Consider the following 16577-nt stretch of genomic DNA (forward strand, 5'->3'; position numbering starts at 1 on the left):
TTGACCCTCGTGGGACTTCCCCCCCCTCGGTGGCTACTGGACAGCATCTGTCAGCCCCAGGGGTCATCCGCATGTTCGTGCAGGTTTGGGAGTCTGTTGATGAATTTAGAATAGGGCTCTGGGAGTGGTCGATCTGGAGATATTCAGCCCAAAAGTTGGTCTCTGGCATTGATTAACTCAGGCCAGGGCTTCTAGCCCTTGATCAGTGACGTTTAGAGATTTCCCAGTTGTTACATTGTCTTCTATTGAGTTCTTCCATTGGTTGATCTGCAGCTTCCAGGTGATAATTGCTGCCTGCTTCCATGTTACACATTCAGTCACGTTACACATTCAATCACTGATTCACTCGCTCTTTCAGAGGCCAGCCTGATACAGGGAAGGGCAGTTTGATTCCTGCCCTTGTTAACATTGTTACAATGTATAATTTACTTATGAAACTAAACACATTCAGTTGAAAGGTGAGGAGTATAAAATATAAGCTACAAATGCCATGGCACACAAATAGATAAAAATACCAAAATACAAGGGGAGATACAAAATGCGCGCACACAAATTTTAAAACACAATTCCTAATCTTAAAGTGAAAGAGAGAAGAAGGAAGAAAAGGTAGAAAAAGAGAAACATCCAAAGAAGGGAGAGCAAATGCAGGCAAGAGAAAAAGGGGGCTTTCTGCTACAAACTTCCAACCCATTAACATCCCAATTCTTTCATTCTTTGGTCATTCACCTTCTAATGGGTTTTTTGTGCTTTAAATAGGGACTTTGACCATAGTATTTTAAAATTTGATTTTGTTGTTTTTATCTCCTTACACTCTTAAAGAGATTAAAATAAAGTTACTATGTCAAACTTGTTTCAAAAGTAGATGGTAGAATAAGTGGTTCGTTCTTTTTAAAGCTACAAGCTGAAATATTGGTTCCATTGTCTTTCTAGGCCAGGCAGAAACTAACAACAATGTGGTGTGGATGCAGTTTCTCAGTCATGTCCAACTTGACCAATTTCAGTATACCAAACTGCTTGTCTGCTCCTTAGTACAAGAACCAAGCAGATCACACATGCTAAAGCAGCTCATCCAGTTGAAGACCCTGCTGATTTGTGTGTGAATCCCTTAATTAAAATTAGGTAATAAGATACCAGTTTGTTCCTTTATGGCAACTAAAGTCAACTGGGTTGACTGGGTTGTTGTGTTATACATTAAGGAGGATTCTGTATACACCTTGATTGGGCACAGTCTCTTGAACTTTTCTGGTACAATGCCTGTTGGAGTTCTTACTTGTTTGAAACCCCTCTATAAGGCTTTCCCTCTGTAGGCTAAACACTGTCCCATGCATTTTTTTTAATACTGATATATAATATGAATTTGTTTTAATTCCTTCATGTACTTTTCTTGATATTTGTATTTTTTTTGCCTTTAGTAAATACAGCATTATCTGTTTTAAATCTCTTTACACTAACCAAACAATGTACATATGCAATAAAAGATGAGTGAGGGAAGTATAATTCTCTGTGGACAAAAATGAAGTTTTATAAAACTTGGGGATCAAACAACAAAATAATACAGAAATGATTAGGAAAAAATCTTAACGGTGTTCTCGGTTTTAGAAGGTTCACCTGGAAAATGCTGTGTATTCATATACAAATGCTGAATAAGGAGGTAGTGGTTATGTTTCGTTGGTGGTTCTCTTTGCTGTGCATGTAACCAGCATGAGCTGCGGCCTACACCTGGGACGCATACTCAACCTGCCTTTTTCTAAACTTCTAGAAAAATATGTCGAAACTGTAAGTGTGGTCAGGAAGAGCATGATGTCCTCACAAGCAATGAGGAAGATAGGAAAGTGGGAAAACTCTTTGAGGATACAAAATATACAACCCTTATTGCAAAGCTGAAAAATGATGGTATTCCCATGTACAAACGCAATGTAATGATACTGACTAATCCAGTAGCTGCCAAGAAGAATATTACCATCAATACTGTGACTTATGAATGGGCTCCTCCTGTTCAGAATCAGACACTGGTAAGTATGATCTGTCTTTTTATTTGCTTAATGGTAACATTTTATTGATGTCCTTTCATGGTGATTACTATGGGGACATTGTAACCCTTTAGTCTTTGTGGATCTGTTGTATGTGGTTGGATCCTTGTTTTTTACTTTAATTCTTGTCCTTCTTATCTCTTATAAATCCAAGCAACTTTAAGATCTGATCTTCCTCCTCTTCAAATAAAAATATGTTGGCTATTCAGTCAGTCCCATTACTCCCAGTGTTATGAAACATTTTAATGTTGATTTCCTGACTGGAGATTTTGGAAGGAGATGTGCTCATGTCCTTTGTAATTGTACTCTAGAGGATTTTCAAATTCCCAAATCTGCCTATTTTAGAAAGACTTGGGGGGGGAATAAAAGTTAGATGAACTGTTAAAAAAAAAAAAAAAGCATGCAATTTATGTCATTGTTTAAAGTTAAGGGAAACAGTCTTGCACATTTCTTTTACTGTATATGGTAAGAACAAGTTCAGTGTTGACATCCAAAAGGAAAGCTCTCTTGAGTTTATTAGCAGCTGAACCAGATGAGTTGCTTGGATAGCCTTTTGGGGAGTTTAACTTTACTACTTAAACTTGAATTGTTGACTTTATGTATCACAGTGTAATGTGATCCATAAGTGAAGACAAGCTATCTGTAGTCTCCTTCTAGTTTTCTAGGATGCAGTATCCTTTTTCAGTGACTTCATTTAAAATTACATATGTGAACTTTGCAGGATTTAGCATTTATTTACAGGGGATTTTTTTGTTTTGTATTTGGTTTACTTAATATGTATCCTGGTTTTGCTAGAATTATATGTAGCTCTGTGTCCTGTGCAAGCTGCTTAGTAAAATTCCTTGCTTCTGTCTTTACATCCCTAAAATAGTTACTGTACAGATATGTCCAAGATCAGTATTTTTAGACAGCTTTGTAGCATTATGGTGCTTCATAAATTTTAAATATTGTTTAGAATTATTCCTTATGATTGTAAATAACATGCTTTTTTCTAAATATTATTTATGGCTTGACCACAAGCTTGTCTTTCACTCGGGGTAGAAGCCAATTAATGCATCTACTGAGCTTATTTCTGACTACTATATTTTGGGACTCACTGTGTGTAGAGAACCTTACTATTACTATAGAGAGAGGATCTTACTATTAACAAATGTTATGTTCTCTAATTACAATAAAGATGGCTTTAGTCATTTATTTGTTTAAAAAGCCAGATTCCATAATTAAAGTGGCATCTGATATATTTAATTCTTCCTGGTTTAGGCTAGACAGTATATGCAGATGCTTCCAAAGGAGAAACAGCCTGTGGCTGGCTCAGAAGGCGCTCAGTACAGGAAGAAACAGTTGGCTAAGCAGCTGCCTGCTCATGATCAAGATCCTTCAAAATGTCATGAGTTATCTCCTAATGAAGTGAAGCAGATGGAGCAGTTTGTGAAGAAATACAAGAATGAGGCACTTGGTGTGGGCGATGTCAAGCTGCCTGGTGATGTGAAAGCTAAAGCCACTGACAAAAATAATGGTGACAAAAGCACCTCAGCTGCTGTAGGAGCGATGGAGGACAAATCAGCAGGTCAAAAAGGATCTCAGTATGTAAGTATAATAGATAGCTGGTAATGCAGAAAGGTAGATGGCTAAGAGAGCGTTCAAACTGGAAGTTTAACCTGCTGAGCTTGTGTGTTACCCTGAAATGCTAAGAGAATAGGAAGAGAAGAAAGTATTGAAAATATCCATTCAAATATTTCAGTAAGAACCTGCTACTCTTAATAATATTTAATAATGGATAGCAAATAAAAATGTCTCTAGATCTCTTCTTCCTGATTACATACAAAATTGTGCCTTAATCTCTCAATATAGGATTTGCCAAGGTTGTCATGGATAGGAAGAGTGCTCAATATTTTATTGATATTAAAAAAGAATGCTTAGGTGAGGGGAAAATACTCCTAGTAGCCTGTTCTGTCTTCTCTTGCTTGGGAAAGGAATAAAATAATGTAATTTATTGATTATGTGTAGGACTGAATAAGACCAAACTGAAGTAGTCTTAATTTTCTTCACTAATCAGATTCTATAGTTACTGTTTTGACTAGCTAGCTTTGTATTTTGAGATCCACATTTTCTTCTCTGAATGATCTTCAGTTCCACTCAGTATTGAAGATCAAGGCATTAATTACTATTATTAGTAAGAGTGTTTCTGTTGTCACAGCAAAGCATCTGAACTGGATCTTTTAACAGAACTCTGTTCCACAAAAATGAGTCAAGTAAATATTCCCTTGTGTTTTTCTACATTCTTAAACAGCTACAAGCATTTTAGTCAAGCTTTCTTTGTTCCTATTAGAACATGCAAACTCTAGCTTCCTTCCTCAGATGCCTGTGCATGAATACAAAATAAGTTCAGGATAACTAAAGTAACTTGTAAACAGTATAAATTGCAGCAGTCTCTTACAGATTTACCTTTCTTGGTTTGCTTTTGAAGGTTAAAGAGCAAACAGTAGTAAAATTACTGGAAATAAAATCACTCAAGCTGCCTGGAAAGAATACTCACAACAATATCAAAGTGTTTTGAGTAACTGTGGACTATCTTGGAAAAGACATAAAATAATGATTGGGTAGACAAGTAATCTGTAATATGAGTATTCATTCTTGTATTTTAACAGTTATGATTTAAATAGCTTGTGTATCCCACTCATGGGCAGATCCAGGATTTCTTAAAGGGGGGTTCAGTACACCGCCCCTCAGACCACAGGGGGATGGGGGCAAGGTGTGATTGGAGCTCCCAGGTCAGTGCGGGACACTGGATAGCCAGGCAGGGATCAGGTGCATTAAGGGAGGGACTCAGCCTCCACTGACACCGCTGCTGCTGTTGCTGGCTGACCTGGAGGACAGGAGGGAGGAAGGTCGGGGTGGGTAGAGCCAATCCTGCCCTGGTCTGGCTGTATGCTGCAGGGAACAGCTGTGCAAGGGTCCAGGTTTCTAAGGACAACAATAATGGGACATGCATTCCTCCTTCCAACCCTTGCTCCCTGTCCATTGTCCTCCCCCTCTGGTGTCCAGTGGCTGGGAGCAAGCACTGGAAGGAAAACATATTTGCTGATGCCACTAATCCCTGGCCAAGCCCAGCTTGGCCCCTGCAGTGCAGTGCAGGGCAGGCATGGGTCAGAAGCACCTCTGGCACTCCCTTGTGCCTGCAGCAGCCAGTGGCAATGTCAGTGGTGCACAGGTTCCCCTTTGTAGCACCTGCTCCAAGCCAGCAAGAAACACTTGCAAGGAGGGGCAGGTGCTGGAAGGAAAAACCTGTGTGCTGCCACTGCTGTCCCCTGCTGAGTCCAGCTACCCACAGAGCTGCAGCCCACAGCTGCAGCAGGGCAAGAGTGGCTTTGGGGCACACCTTTTGTGCACAGATCATCCAGTGGCTATGGTGAAAGGAGGGCTTGTCTACACCACTACACACACCCATGTGTAGATTCTGCAATTTAGTTTTTTTTTCACATTATAAAATTCTGTCCAATGTATCCAACGCTTGTAACATAAGTATGGATGGATGCACTTAAAGCACTTAATCTGAACATCTGTTAGCATCCAGTCATGTATGGGAGAGCAGAGGACTGGGATATCAGGTGTCTTTCATACCTGACAGTAGAGTATGGCTGTTCAAGTTCAATTATGTGGATGGAGATCTTCCTTGTAGGTATGCAGTCTAACATCTTGCAGAAGAGGCAGTTCTCTTCTGCAAGAAATCCCTTGAACGGCTATACACTCTGTGTGCCAGGAGAAAACCCTTTCTCCCAACAAATGTAACGCCTGTTCATGGCCATGGTAGAATTGATAAATCTTATAACATGCCATAAAGGTCATGTGATCTGGATTACATTTGATCAGAAGAGGGAGCACTCTTCCTTCTTCACAGAAAAATGCCATACTGCCAGCTAGGGCTGTGCAAAACGGCTGTGTTTCATTTCCATTTCTGATTCGGCCATTTCAGAGGGACAGTAATCCGATTTGATTCAACCGAATCTGTTTCAGAGTTTCGGTGCTGTTTCAGAGCTAATTTCACATCAGCCGGGGAGAGGCAGGCACAGCTGGGTGGCTGCAGGTTCTCCCACAGCTTCTCCAGCTGTGCCTGCCTCTCCTTGGGTTGGAGGAGCTGCAGGAGAAGCCCCATTACTGCCCTGCCCGGCCCCAGCCTCCCAGCATTGGAAGGAAAAAAAAAAGCCCTGCATTCACCGCCTATAGCAATGGCAATCAGAGCCTCTGAGGGCTTGCAGCAGAGCCCCTCTCCCTCCCCGCACAGCGCAGGGCAGCCTTCTGTTTCATTTCGGATTTGGTGTTTCAGGCGCTGAAACAGGCCAAAACACCTCCGAACCAAATGGCTGCTGAAGTTTCGTACAGCCCTACTGCCAGCTGCCTCTCATCTAAACATCCTAGAAGTTTGTAAGCTCAGGTACTTTGGGTGAGCACAGGTACCATGGTAACATAGTGCAGATAATGATAGTGGACATTAGTGACCTGATGGGACTGGAAACAGGCCTGGTCTGGGGTTTAGCAGTCAAAATGTTTTAGAATTTTCCCTTTCAGCTGTTTTATAGGCCCATTTTTTTATTTTTTTTACTCTTTTAAGTACATGCTTATGTGAAGTGAGAAACTGAATATATTATATTATATTATTGACAGGTACTTCAGGAGAAAAATCTAAAGGAGCATAGAGAGCAGAAATTTATAACAGTTAGTCATAGTAGAAAGTTCAGATTCATACTATAGGTATGGCATGGGGAAGAAACCACACCATGAGACCATAGATCAGACATCCAAACCAACTAGAGTACAGAAATTAGTAAGTGATGAATAGACTGGAGAATTATGTTTCAGTAAGACGCATACTATCTGTTCTTTTGACTGGCTGACAAGCATTTCAATATCATATATAAATATTAGTAGAAGAATATCCCTAGAATTTTTGGAAACTATTTGTAGTATAATTGTGTTTATAATTTTCTCTCTCTCATCCTTCTCCTGTCCAAGATTGATAATTGGACAACAGCCATATTCAGCTTGGCAGAACTGGGAAGTAGTCCTACACAGTAATTTTGAAATAGAAACCACAAAGTGTTTCTTCAGCAGCTTTTTATACCATTGTAACTCATAGCTTCTGGTATGTTTCACTGGTATAAGTAGAAAAAAATCAGGTCCAGAGAACTGAGCTAATGGTTTAAAGTTCACCTTACTTCATGGATGCTGTTTTTGACACTGCAGAAAGCTGTAGTAAGATGTGCCATTTTACTTTCAGACTTTTCCAGGAGCCATATTATACTTCTAGTTCTAATAGACTTATGGTAAAATTATCTGTGTAACTAGCATGAGAACTCTGCCTACATGGCATATGTCTTTTTGTACTGTTTGGTTGAACAAACCTACATTTTGGCTTGGTGCAAAATTTAACACTGACCATAGAAGTCACTCTTTCTCTTTAATATTAGGCTACAAGTTTTAGGCTGGGAATTTACTAAAATACACATCATGAATATATGTGCCCTGTTGTTTAATGCCTTAATTTGAATGGCTTCCTCTAGTCGTGCTACCGTTGCAACCAGAATATGAAAGAAGGTGATCCAGCCATCTACGCTGAGCGTGCAGGCTATGACAAACTGTGGCACCCAGCTTGTTTTATCTGCTGCACCTGCAGGGAGCTTCTAGTAGACATGATCTATTTCTGGAAGAATGGAAAACTTTATTGCGGAAGGCACTACTGTGACAGTGAGAAACCCCGATGTGCTGGATGCGATGAGGTAAGCAAGACCTCAGTGTGGGTATTTGGCATATAACAATATAATTCAGTCTCTCCTCCTGAAAACACTCCTATATATAAAAAAAGTACTTCTTTTTCTTAAAAAAGCATTAAATGATGGCCAAATACTGAAAAATTGCACTACAATATACTAGCTAGCATGTTATGCTGAATTCTCAGTTATTTTCTCAGTGAGAACACTAGGTGGAGTGTCCTTCCTAAATTATACAAATATATGAATGCCTAATGTGGAGAGCAAACTGAATAATGCCATTGGAATCTACTGCTTTTACCAGAGGAACTGGAGGCCTTTTAAAACAAAATCATGCACATTAACATTAGATGGGTATGTTTCTAAAAATCATCTGGATTTGAAAAAAAGGGTCTAAACCCATCAAATTTTGAAAAGTTGTGACATACTGCAGTACAAGCTGCCTGGAAAGAAACACTGTTCAGTACATAAATTGTGATGTTTTGTTTTTTGCACACAGTTGATATTCAACAATGAATATACCCAAGCAGAGGGTCAAAACTGGCACCTGAAACACTTCTGCTGTTTTGACTGTGACTGTGTCTTGGCTGGGGAAATCTATGTCATGGTAAATGATAAGCCTGTCTGCAAACCATGCTATGTGAAGAACCATGCTGCGGTAAGATACTTGAAGTCATTTTGAGGTTACAGAAGAAAGAAATGTGTACAGTAACTGACACTTTTATACAATGTTTAGTCATGCTCTCACTCATATGTTGGACAGAAATATCCAAGCTATGAATTGTTTGGGCCAAAGTCAGTCATTTGTCCTCTGCTTTCATAAGGTATTTAAAAGAAGTGTATCCACTTAATCTACTAGACAATTCAGAAAGCACATAGAATGTAAACTTGAACTAAGGCATTCTAGAAGGAGAAAGGTATGAAAACAGCCATTTGTATCTCTGTTTGTATTGACCATTTTAACTCCAGCATATTTAAGGAAGGTAGATTATATTGTTTTGATTCTGAAAGCCTATTGATCATTTGTTTGGCATTTGCTTGACCAACATCATTTAGAAATATACTATTCACTATTTCCTTTGGCTCCAATGAGGGCCCTGCCATATCAAGGACTAGCTCATGTGGCTCCATCCAGCAGTGGGTTATGGTGTAATGTTCTTCAAACCCAACAAATCTTTTTCATAGTGCCTTATAAAATAGAAATTGCAAAGATGCATAGTGCCACTGTGGGAGATGAGACAAGATGCCCAAGGAAGAAAGATGTGACAAAGTAATTTTGGGGTTGGTGTTAGGAACTACTCACAGTGCTGATTCATGTCATGACAGTTCAGTGGTAAAAATACAAGCAAGAAATCTGATGCTGGTGTGGGGCTACAATAGCTACTCACCAGTGTCAGTGCAGCTCATCAAGTCAGTCCCGTGCTGTATTACTAGTGGCAAGTTGTATCCATAATGCTCACACTCCACATCTGACATCCATTAAAGGCTTACACTTAGCAATGTTAATTTGTAAGTGTCTAAAGGAATCCAGAACATTTAAGGAGACCCTTATACAGTAGGCAAGGATACAGTTATTTCAATTCAGTGCAGTACAATAGCAAAGTTATGATGCTATGCAACTATAATGTTTTACCTTTAACTATCTCAACAATTATGCTTCTGAAACTGCTTAGCGTTAAGATTGTCTCTCTTTTTTTCCCTGCATTTTGGGATTCTTCTGTTATTGTGCTTTTTTTTTTTTAACCCTAGTTTTCCCTCCTCTAAGCTGACCTATATTTTAAAGCTTCCTTCAGTCCTAGAATAACACAGTATTTCTTTCCTTTGATATTCCTATCATTCCCAACTACTAATTCCCATTACTTTTCAGGAGTTCCAGTTCTTCTAAAAATAAGAGAAAGAATGTATGTTTATATTACTTTTATTATATATTTATCAGGTCTGTCAAGGCTGTCAGAACGCTATAGATCCAGAAGTTCAGCGCGTGACCTACAACAGCTTCAACTGGCACGCTGCGCCAGAGTGCTTCGTGTGCTCTTGTTGTAGCAAGTGTCTCATTGGCCAAAAGTTCATACCAATAGAAGGAATGGTCTTCTGTTCAGTAGAATGTAAGAAAAAGATGATGTCTTAAGATGAGCAACATGCACACCTGAACTTAAGTATTACCATGTTCCAAAGTCGTTTGCATTTCTACTGTAAAATGTAATTTTGGGGCATTTAAAATTATTGTACTTATTAAATGCCATATTCCCAAAGGCTTTGATTAACTAAGATATCTGCTCTGTAATCATCTTTCCTTAATTCTGAGTAATACTTTTATACTACTTTCTTCTTCTGAGTCCTTATACCAAACCTCTTTGTATCCTTGAAATTTAGGAAAATATTATATCGACTATATTCCTTAAGGGCTCTCTTCACCAAGCTTTCCCTTTTACCTCTCTTTTATCTCTCTTTTTAAAACTTAAAAAGAAAATGAAAAAATTAAACCCAGCAGAGCATATTTCTTGCGTGCGGCTTTTTGTCTGTCTGTTTACATATGCTTTAAATAACACGTGTGAGTTTCCAACTTCAGCTGTGCCAGTAAATGAATTTACCAGTTTTAAATCATTCCTGCTTTCATCAAGCACTTTAAATAAAATGTTTAATATCACCAAACAAGAACATGTACAGTTTTATAGAATACAGGTGGGATTCCATCTCTGCTTATGTCAGCTTACTTCATAACTTTGTTTTTTTCTGGGAGTATTTCATCTTTTGATTTCATATAAACTACTAAAGAGAACCGTTTTCAAGTTTGAGTATATGAGTGAGGTCTCCTGTTAATTCAAAATGATAGTTGGGCCAGTCTGATTTTGGGGTTGTGTTTGCAGATGTTCTAAAAAGAAAACTGAATGAGCTTACCCAGTATTTGTAAATGCCTTTGCCTTTGGAATATCTGGTGAATTTTATTGAGAGGGGAATGGCACAGAAGGGCATTTCTGAGAAGCTGGTGTTCTATAAAAGGGCTTTAAATTTAGAATGATCTGAAATGTTATTCAAAAGTTAGAATGATAAATCATGGGTTCTTTGGAATAGCTGAAATTAAATAGTCTTCTTTCAAGACTTTCAGTATTTTTATTTGAATAAAAATGAGTTACAGCTATGTACTAATTTTGCTTACTGTGCAACTCAAAATGGATTGCCTCCTTTGATTTTTTTTTTCCCTCTTCTAATAACAATTCTGTTATGAAACATTTTAACTATCTCTGTCATAGGGTTGCCGAACAGAATGAAAAAGCAGTTGGCCTTGTATAAAACTATGCAACATTTAAATTCACCTCTTTTTAAAGATTAAAATACTTGTGTTTGTATATTAATACTCACAAATAAAAATGCTTTGCTCACTTCAGTTTCATAGTTTTTTTGTTCTGTTCTTTGTTAAACTGCTGTCATTTTGTCTTTGTTACAGCAGGGGGAGTTAATTTCAAGGACTAAAATGGCCTTTGTGTAATTATTACAAGCCTTAAGCTGTTCTGAAGAAGACAATATTTGATTGTGTTGTGTTTCTACACTATACACTTCAGGAAAATGAGATCTAGTCAACCAAAATGTATTGATTAGGCTGTTAATCTGAATTAACCTTTTTGCTCAGATAAAGACTAGTTCCAGTTATGCTCCAAAAGTCTTGTATTTAAGATGCACAACGAGGAATCATGAGTTTTGTTATTTTTCTCAGCCTGCTTATTAATCTTTAAAAAATGTTTCACAATCCTCTTGAAGTACTGCAAAATAAGACTTGCTACACTACATGAACAGTTACCAGTTTAATGTTACTGCTTTATATTCATAAACACAGGTGTCCTGGTCTTTTTCTTATGGAAAATCATTCTGAGCTCAGAGCATTCTGACAAGCCAAAAGGAAATGCCTAAAGTACATGAACCCATGCCACTAGGGCTACAAGTCTGAAATCTTAACATGCTCAGATGTTTTCAGCTGCTACATGGAGGGAACCTTCAGTGAAAAATCAAGAAGTTGCAAGAAGTAAGGAAAGCAACTCCTCAAACTAAATTTCTTAGAGTTTGCTCTGAACCATTTTCCCCTCCTAGGGTGTGTCCACACATGCAAGCATGTGCGCTTGCAGCAGCTCGAATAGAAGCAGTGCAAATTTGAGCCGGGGCTTTTTGCTTCAGCGCATGTGCTCAGACATGCACTTTGTTGTGGAGAAAATTGTGCCACTTGGGGCAAAATAACCCTGCCTGGTTCCTCCCAGATCTTCAGCCAAGGGGAACTAGAGCCCAGGGCCAGCACCTGTGCTGTCCCCAGAAGGATAAAAAGCTGCCCTGTCCTGGCCCCAACAGTATAAAAAGCTGCCCTGGCAAGTAGCTCAGGGCTACTAGCTCTCGGGAGCTTCTGGGGCCCAGCCAATTGGTACCTGGGGACACTACCTCTTGTGCCAGCTGGACTGCTGAAGTGGCCCTGAGAGTTCCCTCTACCCACTGCAGCAATCTGCAGTGGGGGCTGCTGCCTGGCTGTGACCTGTGCACCTTCCAGACTTGGATGGGGACTGCAGAGCCAACAGAGGGATCTGCCCCTCTAGGCCAGCTGCCAGTGGACTGCAGTTGCAGGGTTGGCCTTTGTGCAGTACTACTGCCATTTGTGCCACCTGCCCAGCCATCCGGGCAGCTATCACCTGGAAGATGTTCTGGGTGTGGTGGCCTGCTTTGACCTCCATTGGGCCAGGATGTCAGCCACAGCCAGATGGGTCCAAGGTGCCAGCTCTGAGCAGGCAGGGTCCTGCCATTGGCCTCCCTAGCAGGAATTCTGGTGTTGGAAAACTGTGAAAAATCCCTGATACAAAAAAATCCCAGTCACTCTCTAAAATACCCCCAAATCCATGTTCCTCCACAAGTAAAACAAAAGACCCCTATAAAAAGAGAGAGGGAGTGAGACAGAGACAGCAATCAGTTGGACAATGTTTTATTGATATATCTACAGTGTTAAAGCAAGTCTCTTATCATAATAATAAAGTGAACTCTAAACACAGGTTTCATGAATACACATTTTGCTGCCCTCCCACAGGGTGACGGCCCCCACACAAGGGGTACAGCCCCCCAATGCGGGCCAAATGGCCCCTGCGGGGGCTACCACCCCCCCCTGCAAGGCCCACATGCTGCACCCCAGCCCCCTGATTGCTGCCCCACCTGGCCCCATCCCCAACCAGCGGCTGCAGTCCCCCCGCTGGCTGCTTGTCTGGACAGGCCCTCTGAGTCCTACCTTATAGCCAGCTTCATACCCACCTAACTGTTTTGCAGTTAAGCCCACAATCCTACAATTTTCTCATGAGAACACAGTGGGACACCAGATCAAAGGCTTTTTGGAAATCAGTGCCAACCTTTTCTATCTTATCCAGGTGGTGAGCTACCTGATTGTAAAAGGAGATGAGGTTGGTAAAACAAGACCTGCCCACGATGAAGCCATGATATTGGAGCCTGGGGACTTCTTAATCTGGCAAATACCGGATTCTGTGACTAGAATTTATATAAGTACTGGGAAACCTTAGCAGTGAACTCAACAGTTTGAGGCACCTGATGGAAGCAGTTATTTCTGAGGATACAGGAAAGATAATTTTCTTGCCGCTTTAAGCTTTGATTTTTTAAGACCCCTGGATATCCAGGGGTGTAATTTTCTCCCTGTGCTGCAAGTTTGCAGTGCAGGGAACATTTTTTTGTTCCCGCACATGCCTATTACCCCACCTCAAAGGGGTTTGAGGTGGGGCAAGAGGCACGTGCGTGCTTGTGTGGATGCATCCCTAGTGTTCAAGACACTGTGGGCATGTCTACATGTGAATTAATGTGAGGTACTAAATTTATGTGCATTAGTCTGCGCTAATGCGCAGTAAAGCATTTGTACACTTTTTTTAGTGACATTTTAATGCGAAGTAGACTATTTTACTGTGCATTAATGTAATGTCACTTTGTAAAATAGTCTACTGTGTATTAAAGCACATGTGTAGACGGAGCCACCCTTAGTGCAGGTGCCATGTTTTGAGTGACTACATAAATCAAGGTCCTAATCACCAGTTGCCTTTAAAAATGCCACAGCACTGTTTTGACATAGAACTCCTGCCCGTAACATCGAGTTAACTCCATTGTGGTACTACATTCGATCTTTGTGAAGGATGCCTTAATCGGTCAAGATGATGTTCATTTTGCTCTTAAGATACCATATAATTTGGCTGTCACCAGGTAAAGCCAACATTTTGTGCTTTGCAAAAATAATTGCTTGGCAGTAGTGGTGCAATTATCCCTATTTGCATACAGTCTAATATTGGAAACTTAGAGATAGTGGTTTGCAGGTTTTTAAAACGTGGCTTATTCACACTGGAGATCTAGTCCTCCATTGAGAGAATAAACAGCCAGTGTCCCAGGTTTGGACAGCTTTGTTTAAACAAACTTAAGTTAAGCAAAACCCCTCAAAAGCCCATCACTTTCTGGTACTAGTTTACTCACTCCTCCCCTCAGAAACTTGCAAGCAGGCTGTAGCCATCCTGACACCAAACTCACTCCCTCAATGCCCACACCCTCCTGGCTCCTTTCCCTGGTGATTTGAACTGCCTCTCCTATGGGAAAGCAAACGTTTGATGCATCGGTCAGCCAGAAAAAGCCTTGGTGTGTGAAAGGACTGGCTGTTTATATAATTTACTATGGCACTTCTATTAGAGGAATAAGTAGGATTGGGAGGCAGGGTAGAGACAGAAAAGTTAGAGGATTTTCTTAGTCAAACAACTGCGTGGAAAAACCAGGGATTACGGTTGCTAAGTCATACTGGTAATAGCTACAAGAAGGATAGTTTACAGTGTCCTTTACAATTTATACAAGCTCAACATCTTAAACTCTGCAAGGCTTGGAGATTTTCAGATAACTGCTAGCACTGTAAAACACCCTTTTTCACTGTTTGTTGTAGAGATTTCTCTAGGTTTATGCATCAGAATAACCTAAAAATAGACCATCGGCTTCTGCATATTTGAGTATGCTGTATGCTTTTAAGTAGTACCCTTGATTCCCTTCTCAAATGGATATTTTGAAATGAATGAAGTTCTACCCTGAAAAGCAACAACGTTAATGAAAAGCACCCAATTTGAACACTATATATGTTTTCCTTAAATATATTCTTATATGGAATTGGTGGACTAAAATATTATACTGCTGGAAGTGCAGGACTCAACTGTAAGAGGGACTATGATGATTCTGTTTGTTTGCACTGCCAATGGAGTTGTTTGACTAAATTCCAGTTATATCAGTGGGAGCCAACCTTTCTGGCAGGCATGCCGCAAATTACCCCAGGATGCTCCCCAAGTACCAATCCAATCTGCTTCCCCTGCCCAATCTCCTGCTCTGCTTTGTGCTCCTTGCCCCATTTGTTGCTTTGCTTTGCTTTCTACTTTGTGCCCCATCTGCTGCTGTGCTGCCTGTCCTATCTACAATTGGCCACAAGCACAGGCTGCCTGTGACCCCCATGCTGCAAGCTGGCCAACCCTGAATTGTATGATGCAAACCCACTGAAGGCAATGGGATGGCATAGGTGTCACTTAAAACCAAACTTTGCCTGCAGAGTGTGGTATTATAAACTGCACGTAGAAACTAGAAAGGCATTTTTATGGGCAGAATCTAAACTGTTTGCAGGTCTGGTAGCATTTATAATTATTTTACTCAGAGCTTGCAACATTTAATCTGAAAACAGGCAATTGTGAACTACTAGGACAACATAAAGCAAATTCTTTGCAAATTAATTGGATGCTTCACACATAAATTAACCAAAATAGCAGTATAGCCATTGTAACATTCCTATTACAAAAAATAAAGATTTCTTTACTCATTAAAACTGGTCACTTTATTAAAAGTGTCTAGGCAAAAATATTTCCTTTTTTTTTCAGAATAAAGATTCAGTGAAGATGAGTGCTTGGAGTCACTGTTCTATAAAGGCCTGCCGATGCACAGGAGAATGTACCTTAATATTAAGATGCTGTTAATGCCAGGATTAATAAAAGAACAGTATGTCTTTTTTTACCTTCCATTTTGTGAAGGAAAATGCAAGGCACCACTTTGTTCCACTGGAACTGATAACAAGCTTAGCTTTAAAAAAAAAAGAAAAGATAAAGTTAACAAAAGGGAACTTAGAAATGGTGCCAATATTCACAGACAGTAGGAATGAACTGTGACACTTTGAAGGACTACATTTACATTATAAACTAGGGGTATTCACTTGTCTGGAAAAAACCGCCTACTGCAAGCCTTTATTTTTTCCTTAGTTGTGTGTTTATGTGAAAGAAATCTATTGCCCCTGGCTATTTAAATGTGTGTGTCAATGGAGTAAGAATAAAAATTGTTTAATATGCTGTGTGGAAGACCCAGGGTTGATTACGGACAGAGTTTTGAGGTTCATTTTTTCATCTTTAAACCCTAGGTATGGAGTTTTGTTAAATGCTTAATGCACACAGCTGTTGTGCAGAATGATCAGACCATCAGAATACTGCCCCACAGCATGTAACTGTGTTTATATTTCAGGACAGTGCCCTGTTGAAAGCACAGTTTTCATGGTGCCTTTCACCCTCAAACAGTCCTGGTAATAGTAGAGGTGTCCAGCTTTTGCATGATCGCCTACTACTGCTTAGAGCATTCACCCAGAAAGTGGGACATTGGCTCAGATCCAGGTTGAGGCAGGCCTAGAATAAAAACTCAACCTGCCTCTGATTTATACCTCTTATTCTTAGTGATGAGTCATTTCTCATGTGAATTTCTCACATCT

At 40.0% G+C, this 16577-nt stretch overlaps 1 protein-coding gene across 2 annotated transcripts in view; it reads left to right on the forward strand.

Annotated features, from left to right (window-relative positions):
* TES (testin LIM domain protein) overlaps positions 1-11169 on the forward strand; it is a 52194-nt gene extending 41025 nt beyond the window's left edge. For both annotated transcript variants that reach the window (XM_006023609.3, XM_025204180.1), the window contains exons 3-7: positions 1760-2012; positions 3291-3617; positions 7589-7804; positions 8295-8453; positions 9732-11169. In XM_006023609.3, the coding sequence (XP_006023671.2) occupies positions 1760-2012; positions 3291-3617; positions 7589-7804; positions 8295-8453; positions 9732-9923 (1147 nt within the window). In that variant the 3' untranslated portion in view covers positions 9924-11169. The remainder of the gene's footprint in view (positions 1-1759; positions 2013-3290; positions 3618-7588; positions 7805-8294; positions 8454-9731) is intronic.
* The last annotated feature ends 5408 nt before the right edge of the window (positions 11170-16577 follow it).

This window comes from Alligator sinensis, unplaced genomic scaffold (genome assembly GCF_000455745.1).
Source record: "Alligator sinensis unplaced genomic scaffold, ASM45574v1 scaffold65_2, whole genome shotgun sequence".
NCBI lineage: Eukaryota > Metazoa > Chordata > Crocodylia > Alligatoridae > Alligator > Alligator sinensis.